Genomic DNA, 23,116 nt, shown 5'->3' on the forward strand with positions numbered 1-23,116 from the left:
TGAAATGCCTGTCAATCCTGTCTTCACACTGAAACTACTTCAGTCATTACCTAGGTCATACGCTCAACAACAATCAAGGGTCACAAAGTACAAATAGGATTTCAAAATATATACACTGGTAGTTTGCAAAGGTAACATTAAACAATAACAGTCACCGTAGACCAAATATAGAAAATCACTTTTGGATTAGGTTCATTTATGAATGGAAGAGACATTATCATGAAGGCCTGATAAATAAGCTGGATATTTGACAATCAGATGTATTTCCCTGGGAACAGTAATTTCTGAAGCAACAAGGTTACACTCTATTCAGCTATTTCTGAAGCATGTTCTCTTTCTTAAAATGTCAAAATATTTTGAACAAATGACCAAATTTGGTAAATGACTAATGATTTCTAGATCACAAGATTACAAGATTGTCCCTACAAATGATTTTCCGTCTCATAGTTTATTTGATGATACAGTAATCTATAATCATAATGAACTCAAAGGGACCACTAATTTTAGTTTGTAATAACCGTAGTTTGTTATATGCACATATACACCATATATACACAGCAAATGGACAGGACCAAAAGCAGTAACATGCGTCTGTTTGTTATATCAAAGCGTGTTTGTTATATAAAAGCGTGTTTTGTTATATAAAAGCTTGTCCGTTATCAACATAGTTTGCGGTATTTATAGTTGACAAAAGATGGATATAAGGCCTGTTTCTATTTGATGTTGAAATATTTGTCCCCGTTTCTTACTGCTCTTCTCCTCCCTTCAGACACCTGGTGTTGAACAAGGACAAGGACAAGGACAAGGAGAAGCCCAAGAAGCGAGATCAGATCCGCTACCAGTACGACGAGCACTACTTCCTCACAGACCCGGATGAGTTTATCCAAGAGTTCTGGCCGTACGAGCAGAAATGGCAGCTCCTCGTGATCCCTATCACTCTGCCGGAGTTCGAAGCCTTGCCATTCGTCCGATCCGTTTTCTTCCACTACGGGATGAGGTTTGATCAAAGCAGGGTGGCAGTGTTAGAGACAGACGACAAAGGTGGTGTGAAGATCAGCATCAAGATCCCTGAGGAGCTGGAAAATGATCTAGTGTTTTTCTATCAGCTCCGATTCGCTGATAAGGAGCGGAAACATGAGCTGTCTTACCGCGGAGCTAGCCTGGAGAGGTTCGTCTTCCAGACCATGGTGGACAACACTGTCACCTTCAGTGTCCATGTGCCTACGACTGCTGAATATTTCTTTGAGATTTTTGCGAACAAGATCGATGAAACCAATCGGTGTGTTGAGGAAAACAATGCAAATTTTGCTCCATTCCGACTGAAGTGTGCGTGTAAGTTTAAGATCCTGTGCACAACGATGTCTGGGAAGATGCATCCCCTTCCCAACTGTGCTGCTGGGGAATGGGGGCCCAAGAAGGCCCTCCGACACTTTGGACTTACAGCTGTGCCTTTCGAAGGTGGTGAGTCTAGTGACAATTTGGAAACTTCCAAAGCAGGAATACTCACGGTTGAAGAAAAATTCAGTGTGAAGTTCAATATTCCCAGACCCCTACAGTTTGTGGCCAAATTGCGAATGAATCAAGTCGAAGATCAAATTCTCGATCCCTTTGTGCATCTTTCTGCCGATGCCAAAATCTTGACAATAACCATCACCCTTCCACAGACAGGACAGTATGGCATTGATCTTTATGCTCGTCCGAAAGGGGTGTCTGATTCCAACACCTTATCCCATGCTTGCAAGTATCTCATTAATTGCACCAAGGTTGACACCCCACTGGAAATTCCCAAAACTTCATCGTCTAAGAATAAATGGGGACCTACAAGTTCCTTTGAGGAGTTTGGGCTGAAACTGGTATCACACAAGGATCCTAAGATCCGTATATCTGATTCCAATCTGTGTCATATTGAGCTGGAGGTTCCACAAAGTATCAACCTTTCCTTTCAGTTCCTTCGGGAACCTGACGAGGATAACCGAGATTACGTCCAGATGGCACGGCTTGACGACCGTCCGACCATCATGCGCTTCAACATCACTCTGACTCGCAGCGGCAACTACATGCTGTCATTGTACGCTCGGCGAGATAAAAGCGATGATCGCTCACTCCCAAATGTTTACAACTATCTAATTCAGTACTCTAGGAGCCCAATGGAATCAAATGGTGGAATACAAGTAAGCCGGGAGAAGTCCTCCTCGATATTCAAGAAGGGACTCTTCTCTAAAAAGGAAAAACATTCCGATAAAAATTCTGATCGATTCTCAGACAAGTCATCTGATAAGTCTACTGACAGCCGGTAATGGATGTCTGTGAGTTGGTGTCAATACATTCCATATCATAATGACCGGATAATGACCAACGTCAAACTACAAACTGTCATTTGCCTTGAAAAGTTCATTTCTTCCCCTAAAGCCATGCCAAAGGAACAGGTTCTGGTAATGTAGACGAAGTATTTAAGAGCCAGGATGTTATATAGCATAGTTTGTGATTCTACATGGATGTGGGTCTACATATGAGGCCAATCTGAGCCTGGGGAATGAAGTCATCACTTGTGCCTAGACCTGTTGTAAGCTTAAGACATGCATCATAATGCATTATCTAGCAGTGACCCATGAGGTAAGCTGTGTATGTTCTGAATGCTGATTGGTCAGGGACAGTATCCCCTAGCTGGTCTGAAATCTGAAGTTTGGTCCAATCAACAACACATGAGCTGCAAGTTGATTTGATAACATTACTGATCCAACATTCAGTCTGTGTAATGCATATATGTGATGTTGATTAAGCTTGTGCTTAAATTGTATTCTTTTAATCACTTAGAATTTGTAGCAGAGGTCTGTGATGTATTATCAAACATTTTGTCAAAGTTGGAAGTTTAATTTTTCTCAACCATTGAATCATGATTTTCAATAATACATGCTGTTGAGATATGGTTCAGTCTTAGAGTGCATGCATGTGGAATGTATCTAATCATTTGTTTGGTGTACAAAGCAATATGTTTTCCCAGTAGTCAGGCCAGATGCAGAGTGAGAGAAATAGCTAGGGAGGTATACATGTACATTTCATCTGATAGTGAAGTGCGTAGATAGCATGAGTGAGTGACAGCATTACTGTAGGAGTCATGTACCTCAAAACCTGCAGGACTGAATTGAAATTAATACACATAAAACAGTTATTACAACAGTCATGTCATTCTATTTGTTTTCAATTCTGCCAAACCAATTATATTTCTTGTTTTAAAAATAAATATGTCAATGTTTGGAACAGTTAAAAACTAAAATTTTAAAATGCTATTTCATAGAAAAAATATTATGAATGTATTTTGTTAAAAAAGCTAAATACCACTTTTCTGTACATTTTGTGATTCCCCTACATCACTGAACTTGAAAATCTATAAAGCAAGCAAGAAAATTGTGTTGTTCTAAGTACATTGAACATGACCTTACTACTGTTTCCACAACTTGGTCATATAGAGCCAGTCTTGGGTTATACTAAAGTGTGGCAAGCATCCTCTGTACCCGTCCTCAACCTGGGGTGGTGTGCATGATGCAAGCACAGGGCAACCTAGGGCAACCAGCTATGTCGGACAATGAGACAAATAAAATGGCTACTAATTATGAAGGAAACTTGAAGTGTACTTTTCAAGTTGATGTTGATTGTGTGGTATGTTACTCTGTTAGTTTCACTGCAGACAGCGGTCACAAACCCTTTCTAGGAATAATTTGAAGGGGTTAAGTATTTAACAGATACTTCCCTTCCTTCATGTTTTAAGGAACAACTGAAGGCTGATGTGTTGTCAGCTCTTGGAGTTGACCAGACAGGTCAGTGGACTGGAGAAGTTACGCGCCAGTCTGTTCATTGATTAACTACAAACTGATCCGTTATTCATACTACTGGTATTCCTAGTCATGGAATGTTGCAATGGTGTGTGCATGTACAGCCTACCCATGATATCAGCATGCAGGACCGGATGCTCGTAGAGTCGGAGGTGTGTACTGCATGTGTATAGTCACCTAATATATACAGTCATAAGTTGACACAATAGTCAAGCAGGGTTATGGGAAGTCAATTCCTTTCAAGATCTGCCTTTATTGATTCCTTAAAGTATTCATGCATGTTTAAAATTTTAATAATGGACTATTAAGGTTTGCTTGGAATATGTCTGTTTTGCTAATATTCTGTTACTATATTTAATCATTTTTGAATATATGAATTGAACAGTTATGTCATCAGAGACCATATAATAGATCTGATGTCATCTAGGCAATTAAAATCTTTGGAACTGAATTAGATCCAGATAAAGTAGTGACATTCAGCATAATGATCAGAAGTACATGGATACAAACATGCTGGATGCTGTCGACAGATCAAGAGGATAGTCTCTGATACAATTTAAAGTTTCTGCAGAATACATTTCTTTCATCTCGTGCAAACATGCTTTGATTTTGACATGTATGTTCGTTGTTAATGCTAAACTTGTGAAAATAATCTGTATATCAGTTGAAATATATAATTGTTTTATATGCTAATATATGCACTCTCTGTGCATTGTACCAAGCAAATAGTCAATGGATAAATATCTACACTTTAGGATAATTAAGCAATTAACACAAACATATATATATATATACATGTATAACAATTACACATAAGCTTTCTCATGAAATGGTGTCAGGTGAATGAAATATTAAGAAAAGTCTTTAAGGCAAGAATCTACTGCAGTTTTGTACAATGTTCTTATTTCTGTTCAAAGGGTGTATCATGGTGTATTGTGCTATCACCTAATCAGCAACTTTCTGTCACAAATTAAGCTATATATTGGTACTAAAATATTATTTTGTTACAATATGTTATCTATTTATACAGTTTCAAATATTGTTCAGCAAACAAAACATTGCAAAAATAAAATGTATGAAATTAAACCATGTTTGTTGTTAATACTTCAGGTGCACTCCACTGCATGAATTGTCAGTAATATATCCCCTATTATATATCATGGCAGCTTGTGAACAATCGAACAACATTAACGATCCAGCTAATGATGGCAAGCCATGTCACAGCCTGACCACTCAATCGCTCAGAGTAATCAACTTTACATACATGAGGTAGTGAGACCGCTGCTGAGTTGTAGTATAGACTTGGCCATAACTCCAAGTCAAGAAAAGCCACCGCTTTCTTCCTCCAGGCAATGCTAGCCTACAGCTTCCTTTTCTTCAAGGCAATGCTAGCCTGTATGGTCCTCTTCTTCAATTCAGAGCTAGCCTACAGCTTCCTTTTCTTCAATTCAGGGCTAGCCTACAGCTTCCTTTTCTTCAACGCAATGCTAGCGTGTGTCATCTTCTTCAATTCAGGGCTAGCCTACAGCTTATGTTCAAGGCAATGCTAGCCTACAGCTTCCTTTTCTTCAAGGCAATGCTAGCGTGTATTGTCCTCTTCTTCAATTCAGGGCTAGCCTACAGCTTCCTTTTCTTAAATTCAGAGCTAGCCTACAGCTTCCTTTTTTTAAGGCAATGCTAGTCTACAGCTTCCACTTCAATTTAGTGCTAGCCTGTATCTTTGTTTTCTTTAAGGCAATACTTGTGTCAGTGATCAGCTTCAGGCTAATGTAGTCCTCCTCATTGAACATCCAGTCAATGTTCTATGGTACTTCATGAACAAAAGCAACAAGAACTAACATGACTGTCTCATATACAGTTTATTTCATTAAATCACCCTGACAGTTATTTACATGTATAGCATAGCCCAGCAAAGATTCCCATGCTTGTCATGACCTGTTAAACTAAACACAACAAGCACACAGAGCAACCCAACATGTGCATGGGGGGGTGACTTGTCAATTTCACAATCACACGAGAGCTGCTCTGTTAATTTCGTTCATAAGTATAATGTATTTCAATTGAACATGACTGTTCACATCAAAAGACACCGATCACATTCTTTGGTAGCCTGTTGCCAAGTAACTTATATCTCTTTGAGAAGCATCCTTAATCGTTGAAATAATAATTATGCCTTGTGTAGATACAAAAAGTTTTCCTGACCTAAAATCAAGAGAAAAAGATTGTTTTGATAGTAATTAAAGATTAACATTGGTTAATGATCAGTGAATACAAATAAGAAAACTCCTTGACACATATGCTTAGTATCAGTAGCAATGAAATGACATATGTACATCATAATGAACAACTCGGCAAGCACCCATCAACACAAACTAAACATGCATGACACAATCACTGACCTTGTACACCTCAACCTGACCTTGCACTCAAGACTCGGCCAGTCCACAGTGGAAACAGTACAGGCTATGTGTACATCAGACTGGCATCATGAGACACATATTGTAATGTTGAATGTCATGAGATCAGAGTGTATCAATAATACTGTCAGTTACCAGAATCAGGGCAGAGGAGGTTAACAATACCCGATGCTCATCATCGTTGGGATTAAATGGCTGTTCAGTATGGCCTTTAAACTGTGACCTGCCTGGTTCAGAATGTCATCTGTTCCAGACAACTTGGTTTGCAGAACTTATTGGAAAGGTCAATAAAGCTACCAGATACCAATACCATGCTAAGCCAGGTTCCTAGAGAACCTGAAAGTCTAGAAAGTGAATAAACAGTTTTCAGTTAAATATGATGTTGAGGTGAGGAGGGATAGATTTGGAAACACTTCCTTGACCAGTAACGTTGAAATATGGAATTTCTTCACTGGTATTACATTTCATTACAGGTAGGACAGAATTCCTTGACCAGTAAGGTCTGCCTTGACCAGTAAGGGACTTCCTTGACCAGTGGGGACTACCTTGACCAGTAGGGACTTCCTTGACCAGTAGAGACTACCCTGGCCAGTAGGGACTACCTTGACCAGTAGGGACTTACTTGACCAGTAGAGACTACCCTGGCCAGTAGGGACTACCTCGACCAGTAGAGACTTCCCTGACCAGTAGGGACTACCTTGACCAGTAGAGACTTCCCTGACCAGTAGAGACTTCCCTGACTTCCCTGACCAGTAGAGACTTCCCTGACCAGTGGGGACTTCCTTGACCAGTGGGGACTTCCCTGACCAGTGGGGACATCCTTGACCACTAGAGACTTCCCTGACCAGTGGGGACTTCCCTGATCAGGGGGGACTACCTTGACCAGTGGGGACAACCTTGACCATCAGGACATTCCTGGGCTGGAATGGACTCTTTGACCAGACATGACTACAGAGCACTGAATTCATCACAACTATATTCCACTGTGGACTGGCAGCTAGCAATCAGTATATACAGAAGACACAAGGCTGCACACCATCATGGAACATTATGATTCAAAAGATAATACACACACAAATCACAGATGATCAACATTCACAAAGTGGTACAAATCCTGTTTCTATCAATATGTCAATCAAACCTGATCAATGAAATATACATCCAGATACATGTTGCAGTATATGAAACAATCGCTACACATTTAACAAATGGTGGAACTGATGGCAATACAATGAAAGACACTTTGGCAATAACAACTCTTTATGCAAGCAGGTTATTAACAAGCTGAAGCTCATTCAAATAAATTTGGAATTACAAATATCAATCATGAAGCTATTCTACATAACCAAACCGAATACTTCAAATATTAATTACTGATATAGCCAGAAACTCAAGAAATTCATCATTTAACCTTTTCATAATTCATGAAAGCTGCATTGTGGCAATATTCCCAAATGAATATATCAAGTCTAATATGCATACATTTCTAAACAGAAAAGCAGGTGCTTCCTATGGGTATTTACAATGAAACACAGTGGGCCAAGCATTCCAAGGTTAACGGGTGAAGTATTTGATTCAGTAATTGCCACACATACAGGAATTGAATTGAGCAAGTCAAGTGTTAGACATTTCTTCAGCTGTTTACAAAATATTATTATCATATTTCACATGTCAAATAATTCAATTCAATAATTAAGATAATGGATGACATTAATGATTGTCCAAAACGTTCCCTGTGAAATTTTATGAAATAAATAATTCTGTCCTCAGATTACCAGAGCTAATGTAATGTTTCACAAAGTTCTACAATACTCTTAGGCTATACATTTTATATTTTTCGTTTCCCGGGCCTGCCACAACTGAAAAGCTGGCAGTCTAATTTATTTCTTAAACATAAAAATATTTATTTTTATTATGTCTCTTGCTAGTAATATAGACCATCTTATACAATACAATATTTATGAACTCCATGTCTACATCTATATCAGTGATTCAAGAAGCCAGCTGCAGTTTGAACTCCACACCAGAATGACTTTCAAAAAAATAAAAAAATGATTGACATTTACCGGTATTTTTTTTTTTTTTCAACCGACCTTGTGTGGAAAAGCTGCAATAAATCTGTGAAAGATAAAATGATAAAGTGTGGCCCTAGTATAACCTATGCTCCAGGGTTATTTCCCACTACAACTGCCACCACTCCTGTATGAAGATTGACGTAAAGACTGCTTCACATTGGGCTGTTTCACAGAACAATTTGTCTCAAATCGGAGTTAAACAGGAAGCAGACTGGGGCCAGTTGTAAGTCTTTGCAAGTTTTACTCAAGCACGATATGGAACCTGGTCACTGAGATACTGACCCCGGCTCTATGAGGTTGATTTCAGACAGCTCAGCCACCACCTGTGTCACAAAATATGTTTTTACTACAAATATTACTAAAAAAAAAAATCTCATTAATATCAGATCATTTACTCCAATGTCAGGTGAAATCAAACTTTCACCTCCCAATCCTAATGATCAATGCATGGGTTCTTGAGCTAATAAAATGTGACATGTATATGAATAAATGACATGTCACCGCGATAAGGAAATTGTGATCTCAACAAAGGAAACTTGCCCCTGAACACAAATATACCCTCGATAATACACCTGTTTGGATGTAGAACATGGCGCTCAGAAACAGGACATATCAAATATCCACAAAATAATATCGCTGATTGATTTTTTTGCATTCAGCACTCCCTGATCATGTTTGTATTCGAGATAAATTAATCAGATATTCCTGTATGAATGCTTTGCTCACTCTGTACTGAGAATCTGGAAGCCTCAATGCTGACTGGATGATTGGAAAGTTCACCTGACGCGACTTCTGCAGTGTCCTCAGTTCTTCCCACATATCAATATATTTCTGGACACACCAAGGAAATAGTTTCTTCCAATTACCAGAAATGTCTAGAAATGATGATTCTTTGGTGTCATGCCCTAGCCCTTGACCTTGACCTTGCCCTTGCCCTAGCTTGTTCCTCTGCTTCAGCCATGGAACCCATACTCATCTCAGTAGTTAAAGTCCATCTTATGTCTTACTCAACTCAAAGTGTCTTTCTAAGAATAACTGCTACATTTAGACATCACAAGCTTATGAAAATGATTTATGAACAGACTTGGATTAATAATGATACATACATAAATAGCATTTCTATGAAACATTTGCTCGAACTCTTTTAAATAAAATCTGCATGCAAAACATCTCCCAGTATCACATCTATCTCCATAACCATGACAAGATCATTTTACTTATATGACCATGAGACCAACCAGGATGGTATTTTATTCTTTATAAGATACCAATTCCAAATTTATTTATTCAAAGTGTATTCATTATGTATTACACACATCTCATTTAATAAACATTTCTCTCCATAAATAGTTAGCTGTAATATACAGAAAAGTGAATGCTGCAAGGTCACATTAGAGAATATATTAGATCCTACTTATTAGGCAAGACTTTTTTCATATCTTGGTTTACGATGTTCACGTGGAAATCTTTGTCATAAACATCAACAAAAGACAGGGTATTCTTTGTTGGTTTTTGTTGGTTTGTTGGTGGGGTGGCATGAGTCTTCAAGAGAGTCTCTGAATACTGCCACACATGCAGGGTTTGGTTAGCTTGTACCCAGGGACAACATGCATAAAGCAATCATGGCGCTAAGGCTGTTGTCAGTCAATGCCTAAGTATCGCAGTCACAATCTTCTTAGAATGCTTTGTGCATCGGGCCCTAGTTTGTTTGTCATGCAGTTCAACTTTCATGCAAACTAACTTAAGGTGACCAATATGACCACATAAGCTTGCATTTGGTAGAAAAAGAAAAATTACTTTTAGACAGATTTTTTCCACTGCTAATTGTTTGAGGGTTGGTGACTCCTTAAACCAATCCTTAAAAAAAGTATCGCCTTTACATTGTCTTTAATTTTGATGCAGGTTTCTCCTGAAGACAACTGAAGCTCCATGTTGCCTCACTATCAGGTGTCTCTGGAAGCTTCAGGTATATGTGTAGAATGTCCACATGTCTCCTCGCTGTTCTTTGAAGGCAACCTGTCTGGTGAACTTGCAGACAAGTTATCTCGTGGCACCGAGTTCGCTAAACTGGCAGTGTTTTCAACTATATGTTGTAAAGGTTGTGTACTATATACATCTTTCACTGATGTCTGAGAATTATCAGAATGGGAGTCCATGCTCGAAGACATTGCTGGGTTTGCACAGGTAGGAGAGTGAGCTGTCATGATGGAGTTATCTCCCCTTGGTAGATCAAACAGCCGTGAGTCAGTACCCCCTGACAGTGTGTATGTACCCCCCGACGTTGGCTCTGTATCCCCTGACAGTGAGTATGTACCCCCTGACGTCAGCTCTGTGCCCCCTGATGTGGAGGGATTGTCTGAACTGCTTGCTGGTAAAGGTGCAGACACATGGCTAGAGCTGTTCAGTGTTTTATTATCATGCAGACTTATTTCATCTTCAGTCAAAGAATTAGGTTTGTTTCCAGAAGGATTGGCTTCAGGTTGAGAAGCAGGGGGGTTGTTACTGGAAAGGTTTTGTGAATCTGGTCTTGGAGATGGACTTGGCATAGGATTATTAGGAGGATTTTGAGCAGAATTGCCCCGAAAGCGTAGAAAATTCCTCATGAACGTCCCTGGTGTGTAAACACGCACCCTGTCCACAGAAAACTCCCTGGTATTGGTTGTTTGACCATCAGTAGAAGGTCGATTCAAAGCTGACAGAAGATCATTCACACGTCTCTCAATGCTTCTCTGGTCATCAGGGTTGTCCACAGTCCCTTCCAGCTGTGGCTCCAAGCCCTGACCTGACCCCTGCCCAGTTTCCTGACCCTGTGTGACATTCTCAGCACTGGCGGGACTTGCATTCTGTACATTGTTTATCCCAGAGACGTTATTGTTCACAGGCCCGAGGTTGGCGCGAAGCTGCTCATCAATGTTGGCAGCGGCGGCGGCTGCGGCTGTGGCAGCAGCGGCGTTGGGCTGGGCGTTGTTGTTGTGGGCGTCCTGGTTGTGAGGCTGAGCCAGCAGCTCCTGTATGCGAGCCTGCTGGAGGATGGCAGGCAGCTCGTAGTGGTGGAAGAAGTAGATCATGGAGTGCTGGCAACACAACACAAGCAGTCAGTCAACTGGGTTTAATGGTATTTGCAACATAATAGTAGATATAACAGCATATCAGGACTCAGGAGAGGAAACAAAGTGATGCAGGGCCTAGACATTTATAACTTTTTTGAAACAAATGCATGGTGCTGACAATGACGGAGATGGGTTCAACACCAGTTTGAACATCAATTTTCACATATGCATACATGGGGAGAAAGCATGCAAGTTGTAGATGTTGACCACTTTTTAATTATTTGTGAAACCCACAAGTATTGGTGACTGACAAAGGATCATAATCTGCTTAAAACCAGTATTGAAAAACCATCACATGATTCTCACAACACAGTGAATTGACCATTGGGCTACTTTCCCCTAAAAACAGGATCATGTAGCCCTCATAGTAGCGACCCTGTCCTTTATACAAATGAAAGAAGTAGGTATCTATCAACACATCCTGCAAAGGCTATCAAATGTGTGACTGGTAATTAACATTGCAGCACTATTCAAATCTGACTACTTCCAAACCAACTCCCGGTAGATTTACCACAGATTGTACATTTCTGACTTCTTTTTTTATCAATCATTTTTATGCTGATAAGTCTCCTGAGAAGGTCAAAGTAGCACAAGGTTCATTGAGTAGGACTGCAGTAATGCATTGAACAGCTGTCTTTCCTGGATGTGCAAGTTTCAACTGACCTGTATGAACAGCCAAGAGGTGAAGAGGGCCAAGCCACTGTACTGACCGTTGAACCGGTAGTGATAGGCATAGAAGGCAAAGTGATACATGTAAAAGAACCTGCAACACAAAATACACATTAGATAAGTATTAAGAAGACCTGAGTGTCGTTGTGCAACGCAGTCTTAGCACTAAGGCAATTGTAACACCCATACCTTGATATAGACTTACTACAGTCATAGTGATAAGGTTGTTTTGTACAACGACACCCAGTTGTGACAGGACCAATTCCATGAAGCTATCTCAGTGCAAAGATGACATCAACTTGTGACTGTCGTACCTTAACAGGGCTTGATTTAGCTACATATAACATGTACCAATGCAACCTTATATGTATGTCGACATGCACCGAGTGCATGCAAAGAAAGTGTAAATGTGTTTCTGACTAACCCTTACTGGACCACACAACAACAATCTTTGAACACACTCAAAACCTCGAAGATTTAATTACCTCACATCACTAATCCCTGTGTTATGTGTAATTTGTCATTCTTTCTTGGGCTTGACCTCATCAAACTGTGGGTATTAACAGTCATCCGTCAATAAATTATGTGACACTGGCAGCAGACAGGCCTATGCTTCAACTTTGATAAATTTATGGGACCAGGGTTCATGCTGGTTTAATCTGGTGCAACTATGTTTTTATGTCAACATACACCTGGTGCAAGTTTAATCCAGTTCCTTATATCAAGCCATGCTTAAGTCAACAGTAGTAGAAAGGCTGATCTAGTGTCAGATTATATCCCCATTTCATGACCACATGCTCCCATAGTTGACCACTGGTTTGCTGGCTCCCGGCCAAATCAATCTCCCAGACTTGCCATTCTGTAATCCAAGAGAAGGTCCTACCTAGCCTACACAGTTGTCTACTACAGCAGGTGTTACCTGAGCCAATGTCTCTTGCTGATGTTGGTGTGGCAGCAGATAGCGTCATACTGGTCAGCTATCCACACTATCAGGATGATGTAGAAAGCTGTTGTTGTGTCATTGAAGAACTCCGACATTATGGCTTCCATTCCTGGCAATACACGAGGAAAAATATTCAACAAAGTCTTATCACTAATACAGAGAGGAATAAACAGCACTTGAGTGAATACTCCAAAATCCAAAGAGACTTAATATTTCCCTGATTTTGCACAGTTTCTATACTGACCAACAAGAGCCAGGATGACCGTGAGCAGGGGAGCAGCTGGGAAGGCAACTGTCACATTCATCTCCAGCATCTGCAGTAGGTCAACTGAAATGTACAACAGGAATAAGCATCTGATTCTAGAAGTTTGGGATAAGGCTTTTCCTTAAACTGCTAAATGACACTTTCGAAAAACAGAATCTGACCAGAAAATATATGATATACCAGATGCACTTGGGGACTTTAGCCCCTACAATAGAGTAAAATCTAAATATTTTCAACATTTGAATACTTATCCTGCATTACTACCTCAATGCTTTTACTACTGGTTGTTTTTTTTACAGATAGACTGGGCTGTGAGAGGTCCAGGCTGCAGAAAAAGTTGTTCCATCTAGTGGTGTGGCTCATACCATCTCACAGCTACCACGTGACTGGGAGTTAAGATGTCCTGGTGTCATGACTGATCAGGGAATCACTGGCATTGATTCTGGTCCTGAGTAGTCTCCAACGTAGTCAGACAAAAGTATGGAGGACGCTTCAGATAACACTTGTTGAAGACAGTGAGATTGTGGATCATTCTGAAGTTGGATGAATCCTTCTTTGACACCAGGACCATTGGAAAGTAGAAACGATGCGCAATGGGATTGTGAACAATCTCGACTGCCTGCTTGAGTAACAAGAGATGCTGAGCTTGACAAGGAGGGTTGGCGTCCGCCAGAGGTGTGGAGGTCAAAAGTAGACAGAGGAGAGACAGAGACGGTACCTCTGGCAAAGGCCCCAGGTGACTGCCCAGGCTCAAAGGAGCAAAGGACAAACCGATGGAGCTCGCCGAAGAATCAGACAGGTAGTCATACTGCCGGTGAAGCAGAGAACGACTACAAGAGCTGTGACTGGATTGAGCGGATTTGGAGGTGAGGCGGGAAGACACGGGAGAGATAGAGCAACGTGTAGAAGTCCTCTAGGGGAGCCAAGGGAGGACATGAAGCAGCTGTAGGCAATGGCAACAAGGTAGTATTTAATGATGTACAAGAGGCGCCAACAGCACAGGAGCAGGTGCCTTTAAGGTAATAATGCAGGATAAGTTACCAAATGTATTTCTCACTTACCTATGAAGAGGAAGATCTGGTGGTGAGAATACCTCAACAGTGTTGACACTGACACAGTCTGAAAGGAAGAACAAATTCACTGACAAAGAAAAATAAATGAATGCATGTTGTGTTACACCAAAGCCATATCTCAGCCATATCACAGGCAGCCTTAAAACAATCAAGTCTGGGCCGGTAAACCAGTGGTTGATAACATGAGCATGTACATTGATTCAGGTTGTTTGTGCACAATGACACACAATCAGCCAGATCTCCTCTGTAACCACCTGGTCCGAGTTGGCTCTGACAATATTCACAGCATACTGTGGCCATATTCTGCCCCAGAACCTCCAGTGGTAGAGAGGTACAGAACCTCCAGTGGTAGAGAGGTACAGAATCTCATCTTTAGTGACGAGTGACGAATAATACAACTTAATCTGAAACATTTACTATCTCAAATGATGAAAACGTAAGAGTATTCCAAAATTGAGCAAAAAAGACAAAAAGTTCTACCGGCCCTCATTGACATTTAACAAATTGCACCTGTCTGGTCCCTGATAAGTATCTAGTTTGTCTAAAACATTCTATCCACACACACTTTAAGTGAAAAGTCCACCTGTAGCCAGGGGCATGTATAACATGTGACAGAAATCTTGTACTGATACATCCAATAGTTTTGAAGAGTTCAGAGCAGATGGACGGATGATCAATGAAGACATGTGAGGCTGTCAGGGTGAGTTTCAAAGAAGAAAGTTTAACATGATACGTAATATGTTCAGAAAATTGCCCTTCACACTACCTGACAATTTTCCCATATACTTACAAAGACAAGCATGATGAAGGCTGCAGCGATGTAGGAGCTCCGTGCCATCCACATGCTGACAAACCGGTAATGCTCCCCGGTCACAACATTCCTCAGGAAGCCTGCAGACAACAGTAGTCATGTTAACATCCCCATCACACAGCGATGCTGTTCTCTATCTAGGCAATCATGAAGACAGACTTGACTGTGGATTTCAAATTCCTTATTCATTTAATGCAACATTCCAGTACAGATGCTGTCTTTTATCGAGCATCTGTACCAAAACATCCCATTGATTGAATCAAGGAGTTGAAATCCATAGTCGACACTTGTCTTCATTGATACTTCAGCTTCTAAAATTCTTCTAAAAGTCAATCTTGCCATATGATTATCCAATGCCTTGTCATTGAGGGAGTAAGTGAGAGTGGTTTTATTTATTTTAGCTATACTCAAGCCACATCACAGTTCGGGATGACAAGAATGGGCACATTGCAATCTTGTGGGGAATCGAACCTGGTTTTCAGGTGTTGTGGGCTTGCGCTAAGACCACTAGGCTATCCCACCAATCACCTAAGAAGATGTAGAGTCACTACTGTTTCCTTGATCTAAGCCTGCCTGGACTTACATCACTCCAGCATGCATGTATCATTGTTTAGAGACAAGAGTCAGTGTACCTTTGTTTTCCTCCTGCTCGGCCAGCTGCTTGATGCTGGACATGAGGATGTCGTCATATCCAAGGAATTCCTCCAGCAGGAAGCGACTGAAGCTGTCCCCAAAACACTCGTCCTTCAGGGGGTCTACAGCATCACAAGCAGACAATCAAACACTAGTAGACACTATCAAACACACTCGTCCTTCAGGGGCTCTGCAGCATCACAAGCAGACAATCAAACAATCTGACACAAGTAGACACTATCAAACACACTCGTCCTTCAGGCGCTCTGCAGCATCACAAGCAGACAATCAAACACAAGTAGACACTATCAAACACACTCGTCCTTCAGGGGCTCTGCAGCATCACAAGCAGACAATCAAACACTAGTAGACACTATCAAACACACTCGTCCTTCAGGGGGTCTGCAGCATCACAAGCAGACAATCAAACACTAGTAGACACTATCAAACACACTCGTCCTTCAGGGGCTCTGCAGCATCACAAGCAGACAATCAAACAACTGACACTAGTAGACACTATCAAACACACTCGTCCTTCAGGGGGTCTGCAGCAACACAAGCAGACAATCAAACACAAGTAGACACTATCAAACAAACTCGTCCTTCAGGGGGTCTGCAGCATCACAAGCAGACAATCAAACACAAGTAGACACTATCAAACACACTCGTCCTTCAGGGGGTCTGCAGCAACACAGGCAGACAATCAAACAATCTGACACAAGTAGACACTATCAGACACAAGCAAACCCAATCTGATACAAGTAGACTTCAGAACAGACAGAACAAGCATGAAAAATACTCACATCCCCCGCCAATATGACATGTCGGGTGTGTGCAATGCATTAGCCCCTGCGAACTATGTTCACGGGGCCTTTTTGTAAAGAAATATACTACGTTTTTCAAGATCTGCTCCGGAAACGAGGACTACCTCCATTTTCAGTCTAAATCAAAGTCATTGCCATGGAAACTCGAAACTACTCTTAAAAAAAACAAAAACTATCCAAAGGCACCAGTTCACCACTAGACCAATCAATGTGCAAAATATGGTAAAGAAAAATGGTCGGTTTTCAAGATCTGCTCCGGAAATGAGGACAACTGCCATTTTCAGTCTAAATCAAAGTCGTTGCCATGGGAACTCGAAAAATAACTTTTTTAAAAATCCCAAACCATCAAAAGGCACCAGTTCACCACTAGACCTATCTACGTGCCAAGTTTGGTGAAGAAATAAGGTACGGTTTTCAAGATCTGCTCTGGAAATGAGGACTACTGCCATTTTCAGTCTAAATCAAAGTCGTTGCCATGGACACTCGAAAAATAACTTTTTTAAAAATCCCAAACTATCAAAAGGCACCAGTTCACCACTAGACCTATCTATGTGCCAAGTTTGGTGAAGAAATATGGTACGGTTTTCAAGATCTGCTCCGGAAACGAAGTGTGACGGACGGAAGGACGCCCGGACGGCCGGACGGCCGGACAGCACCCATTCCTATATCCCCCTTCCACTTCATGGCGGGGGATAATAAACAGAAACATACAGAATCAGACAAGCATACAGAATCACAAACATACAGATTTATACCTTCAGAATAGGAAAACATAACAAACATACAGAACTAAATATTGCCAAACATTGGTTAACACACCCCTATATCAAACATACAGAATCACTCACAGATTAAGTAAACATGTTAACCAAACATACAGAATCACAAAGAATCACATGTTAACCAAACATACAGAATCACAAAGAATTTAACAAACATACAGAATCAGCCAGGTTGGAGATATTTCATTATATAACTATAAAAAGAATCAAACAAGTTGTAAACTGAGCACTAGTCCTTTCTGTACAAACATTTACAACACCATTGGTAATGTTCAGAAACACTACAACACTTCAGTAGCTGAGTAAAAACTCAAGCCATCTTCCCTCAAACATGACCAGTTTCATAATGGAATCAGGAACTAACCGAGAGTCACCAGCATGACGGTGATGTTGAGCCGCTGCCTCGTCTTGGGCGACAGTCGGAGAAAGCCATACTCCAGGGCATACTCCACGATGTACTTCTCCTCAGGCCACACTGAAACAGATTCTCTCAGGTTACAATGTGCTTCACTTGACAAACACATGAGTGAGTATGGTTCTACGCCACTTTTAGCAATATTCCAGCAATATCACAGCCCATAACAGAAATGGGCTTCACACATTGTACCCATGTAGGGAACGCTTTAAAAACTAGGATACCCGACCGCCCAAACACACACAAGAATAGATTTGCACCTACACATGGCTTTGAAATATATATACACCACAATATGATATACTGGCACAAGATGTAACATGGGCAAAGTCAAGTTGCTGGTTGTTTGTAATATTGTTGAAGCTGGAACTCAGCAAGTTCCAGCTATATGACATTGCCCTGTAATTATAGAACCTGGACCAGACAAACCAGTGATTGACATAATGAGCAACATCACGGTACAATGGCATGCAATCAACACAGTCACTGACAATGACACCCAGTCCATATAGACACCTTTAATGACAAGCATAGGTTGGTGGGGACCTATTCTTACCCGAACTTGGCTGAATCATAGTCATCCCTTCCAGTGCTGTCGTGTTATTCCTACACATTTATACATCAGACAAAAATCATTGCTACCAGAAAAACAACCTACCAGCCTTAGCCAACATTTCTAATTCACTGAAAGTGTCTTTGAGATGTTCCCCTGTAGCATCCTCAGGTATGTTGTTGCTGTTGTGATCTGCAGAGTAGTCCACCACCTTGTCCAATACCTCATCCAGCACCAGTAACTCCGCCTCCGCCTCCGCTTCCGCCTCCGCTTCCGCCTCCTCCCCAATAACAGTACCATTCCCTTCAGTCTCATTCCCCTCTTCCTGAGTCAATGCTTCATCCGTCGAATTTGAAGCAATTTCAGTTTCATTCTCAGCATTTTCGTCCCCATTTAATGCAGCAGGATAGCCTATGCCATCAGCTATGTTGTCCAAATAGAGCGAAAAATCTGAATACTCTTTCTCATATGAGTTTATGATGCTGTAGTTCGCCGAAGCATTCTTGACGATCTCCACTCTGAGGATGCCATGTCTTGGCCAGGACTTCTGAACACTTTGCAGACAGTTGATGGGAGTCCTCGCAAACACAACATGTATGTACACCAAAATACCCAGCACCGTCAACGCCTGCAACAAAAAACACAGGAAAGGTGCTTACAAACCTAGAAACATAATGAGACAGGCCTAATGCAAACCTTCTGGTGTGCTATACATATTGTTTTGAATAATTATACAGACATTATGCTACAACTGCAACTGAGACGAGCATGACAATTAAGCTTTACACATCCAAGTGACCATATTGCTAGCTTGTTTGTTTGTTGTTCAACGCCGCACTCAGCAATATTCCATCTATATGATGGTGGTCTGTAAATAATCAAGTCTGGACCAGACAATCCAGTGACTGACATCATGAGTATTGATCCACGCAATTGGGATAGAATGACATGCATCAACCGAGTCAGCGATCCTGACAACCTGATCCTGTTAGTCGCCTTTTACGACAAGCATGGGTTGCTGAAGACCTATTCTACCACGGATATTCACAGGTCTATTGCTAGCTCTCTGTAGGGCTTCCATGATAGCGCTTGGAGGAAAAATACAGAAAGGGAAATAGTTTTTCACTGTTCAGGATATTTTCTCAATGAAAGTTATGTTTACCTAAATGTGTAGACTTGTCTAAAATAAAACAGGTGAAATACACATGAATGGATTGTGTAAAATGTAATGATGTCACAGAGGTACTCGGCTGGCCGCAAGGAACCCTGGGTAAGAGAGTGATTGACTTCATACGACCGAGGCAGATTGTAATCTAAGCTTTGGTAAACACAGGCTTCTAATCTAATCAAGCTGGCAATTAGCATTTTGTAAATCTACTGTAAGAAAAACATACGAGCTTTGTCATCAATTTGCCTCTAATAAAAACATTACTGAAGCCAATTTACTCTGCGCATCCATTGCACTCTCGGCGTTTCGTTTGTGCGGAGCTCTATTGTTTTGGTTTGAGAATTAAATCAGGCATGTGACCTCACACTCGGAAATTATTTCACTCATGATTTAAAAAAACCACAGAAACACTCATACTGTCCCTGTAAGTTCTGGCCTCTGGGGTGCAGGCTGGGTAACGAGCCTGCAAGTTTTCAGGATTTATAAATTTGCAGTACATGTCCATAAATAACGACTGTAACCATCTAACCTGATATGTCTCAATGAAAATGAAAATCATCACCATTGTAGGTAAAGGAGACACATGCCAGTGTAAGTGTCTACAAACTAACTATCATTGTTGGTGTTGGTCCACAAGTTTGTGCTATATGTCCTGAAATAATACTCACCTTCAGCAAGATGGCGCACTCTAGCACCCGTCTGACAGGGCGGGGAAAGGCTCTGGCATATGTTATTGCTATTCTGTAGAATAAGGCATGGAACAGCCTGTCTCGGACATGTAGGATGGGGTTGGGCTGTGCCCGCCCACCAGCTCCATTACTGTTGCGTCTCCTGTTGGCATCATTGTTGATATTGTTGTTTTCCTGGTCGGCGTTGTTCATTATCAGCGACTACGGAGACTACTTGTGTTTGCTGTAGTTGTTTAGTTCCCCATTATCCTGCAAAACAAGACAAATGTGTGAGTGAGTTTAACGCCACTTTCAACAGTATCATGGCGTGTCAGCATACTGTCCAAGCTGTATATTCCCCAGGGAGCTGAGAAATAAATTTGAATGCACACTGATCCGTTGACCGGAGTAATAATGTTGCACCAAGAGCATGTGTGTTCGGGTAGATATGGCATAACACATATATATGCATTATTATTACTATCATCATTCCTAAGTGACCCAAGTCATAGAAGTTTAGCACTTTGGTGAAGCCCATGAAAATGGCTGTGGTGCTGACAGGCCAAAGATCATTATTGGGGCACGTTTGGAGGAATTCAAACCTATAATCACTGAATCCTGGCATGGCTAAGGGATGGAACTCTCTGCTCAGCAAGACGCTGCGACTACACCCACTGAACCACCAAACTGCCTTGGGTGACACTTGCAATGTGAAAATATCACAGTTGGTAAGGGAAAAAACCCACACAAGGTCAACCCTTTCCACTGAACCTACTGCCTTGGTAACATCTTCTTGACAGGATAATTATCTGCGATGAAATAAATACATAACAACAAATAGTGTGATAGCTGCATATGCAGTAGAAACTAAAATCATAATCCACTAGTCCTTACGATGATAACATATAGCAAAACCCTTAAATATGAAAAATGTGTACTAGTCCTTATGATATTGGGCAGTTTGGCAAGGACTGTAGGACCAGTGCCAATTTCTAATGCTGACATAAGTAAGTGTTAGATCTCATATTCTAGAAGTTATGTGAATGCAATTTAAAGAAATGGCCTTCCACATCATTTATCCCTTTGGAAAAACTCATTATTATAACATGACCATAATAAGTGGAGTCACTTCACAAATAATAAACATGTAGCATTCGGTCATCAGGGGCAGTGACAGAAATGTTTGGTTTGGTTTTCAATTGTGTCACTGGGCACTCAGATGTTTAGATATGCCCTCCGGAATTTATGTGTGCTAAAAACAATACTTTTGATCAATTGGAAAATGGTTATTTGAACAAATTGAAGTGTTTCTAATGAAACTACCATTCTTGTCAGCAGTAGAACCGCCTTTCAATACAATCACTCAATGGATACTGCCGTAAGTTTGTTTTGACATGACCATACTCATAGATGTCAAACAAGGTAGAATGTCTTCTCATCATTGAATTTTATAAATTAACATGGTCATTCCATGTGAACTGAAAACTGGTGGCAAAACAAAAAGATTGCTACTACTGTTGTTCCAAATTTTCTCTTCCGTGAAATGCATCACCATCAAAAGCTAAAGCTACCGCCATTTGACGTAGATAACAATTTGAAGAAATAACTACTCACTCTATGCAGTTTACGTAGCAATATTTCTTTTCCATTTGTCATGCATAAAAGATACTCCAATGATTCGGAAGTATTAGAAATCATTACTAAGTAAAGGATTTTACCTATCCCACAGTTACAAATGACTGTTTTACCAGATCATTTTATGGAAAGTTATGTACTCATACATGACATCATCTTTTTTAATGCACCACACAATGTACAAGAACGTGAGCTGAAAACTCTTGGTCCCAATAGGGGCTGAGTTTTAGACAATACCTTTCACACTCATTTCAAATTTATTGTTTTATTAAAATGCATCCATCCTAACAGCTTTGGGCATGCAATATAAGGATGCTGCCAGAGGCAGTCACATGTTCGTGGAGGCTGCCAAAGGCAGGGACCCAAACACAGCAGTTGACCCCTTGTTCATACACACAAACTGTTTATAAACATATTGCCTCTTGTCAACACCAAAGACACTTTCAGTCATGTCATCATATTCTGTTGAGTGTTTCTGGATATTAATTTCTTCACAATCTTGGTTTGAGTCGAAAAGCATATAAGCCATTCAAAAACCGTTTGACCCAACCAATGATGAATGATACAATACTACACCTCATCATGTCATGTGAGATACAAAAAAACGTGAAATAGTGTGTCATGTCAGGATGTTAGTGACTCACGCACGTCATAACAAGTTACTGATGTGGGTTAAGTACACAAAATGATAGACTAGATCAATATTTTACTTGATTAGCTGCATACCCTTTTCAACAGATAATTCAGAATCATGTATAACATCAATGCATCATTTAGGCTGGTCATATATATATGAAACGAATGGCATACTTGTCAAAAACCTATCCTATTATGTAATATCATAGGCCTAAATGACTGATGTCTCATGTATGAAAATGATAAACCTGTCGAAAGTCAGGAGATATTCTGCTAAAACATCTGTCATATAAGGCAAAATAATCCACAAAAGATATATTAAATGAAACTGTAAACCACTGAGGATCAAAGACGGGTTCGAAATAAACATACGCAAAACAAGATGCAAATTGCGTACAGTGTGTACCAGAGAATGCCAGGTCAGGAAACCATTTTTCTTGTACAGCCTTGAACCTCGAACCGAAATGAAATGTATAGAAACCCCTTTGCGCTTTATACATACCAACAAAAAGATCACTTTAGTATCAATAATATTTATTAAGATTTTAGAATGACTTATATTGAAACACACACGCTCCTTTTGCAGATTTTAATCAATAGATTTCTGTT

General features: G+C 40.6%; 2 protein-coding genes across 9 annotated transcripts in view; one reads left to right on the forward strand and one right to left on the reverse strand.

Annotated features, from left to right (window-relative positions):
* Positions 1-3,422, forward strand: part of LOC139479073 (hillarin-like) — a 60,623-nt gene extending 57,201 nt beyond the window's left edge. For all 4 annotated transcript variants that reach the window (XM_071261824.1, XM_071261826.1, XM_071261825.1 and 1 more), the window contains exon 9: positions 770-3,422. In XM_071261824.1, the coding sequence (XP_071117925.1) occupies positions 770-2,297 (1,528 nt within the window). In that variant the 3' untranslated portion in view covers positions 2,298-3,422. The remainder of the gene's footprint in view (positions 1-769) is intronic.
* Positions 3,423-6,991: 3,569 nt separating this feature from the next.
* On the reverse strand, positions 6,992-22,960 carry LOC139478429 (membralin-like). 5 transcript variants are annotated; one of them, XM_071260883.1, is made up of 11 exons: positions 22,905-22,960; positions 20,237-20,506; positions 18,506-19,028; positions 17,797-17,907; positions 15,826-15,948; positions 15,173-15,273; positions 14,371-14,428; positions 13,289-13,372; positions 13,021-13,153; positions 12,096-12,195; positions 6,992-11,396 (listed from the first exon to the last, which is right to left on the reverse strand). In XM_071260883.1, exons 2-11 carry the CDS (start codon positions 20,447-20,449, stop codon positions 10,266-10,268), a joined length of 2,577 nt encoding a protein of 858 aa, XP_071116984.1. In that variant the 5' UTR covers positions 20,450-20,506; positions 22,905-22,960; the 3' UTR covers positions 6,992-10,265. The 5 variants fall into 5 exon arrangements, with proteins under 5 accessions (XP_071116984.1, XP_071116985.1, XP_071116987.1 ...); XM_071260884.1 differs by having other exon boundaries at positions 22,880-22,954; XM_071260886.1 differs by having other exon boundaries at positions 22,914-22,943.
* Between the last annotated feature and the right edge of the window lie 156 nt (positions 22,961-23,116).

The sequence above is a fragment of the Haliotis cracherodii genome, unplaced genomic scaffold (genome assembly GCF_022045235.1).
Source record: "Haliotis cracherodii isolate W230 unplaced genomic scaffold, xgHalCrac1.p SCAF_4, whole genome shotgun sequence".
Lineage (NCBI taxonomy): Eukaryota > Metazoa > Mollusca > Gastropoda > Lepetellida > Haliotidae > Haliotis > Haliotis cracherodii.

What these genes read in the sequence shown, in the direction of transcription:
- LOC139478429 (XM_071260883.1), bottom strand. Translation starts at nt 20,449, where the DNA reads ATGAACAACGCCGACCAGGAAAACAACAATATCAACAATGATGCCAAC. An exon ending in CGTCATGCTGGTGACTCTCG is followed by an intron (nt 15,949 to 17,796) that starts GTTAGTTCCTGA and finishes GTGATGCTGTAG; the next exon opens with ACCCCCTGAAGGACGAGTGT. An exon ending in CCAGATCTTCCTCTTCATAG is followed by an intron (nt 13,373 to 14,370) that starts GTAAGTGAGAAA and finishes TGTACATTTCAG; the next exon opens with TTGACCTACTGCAGATGCTG.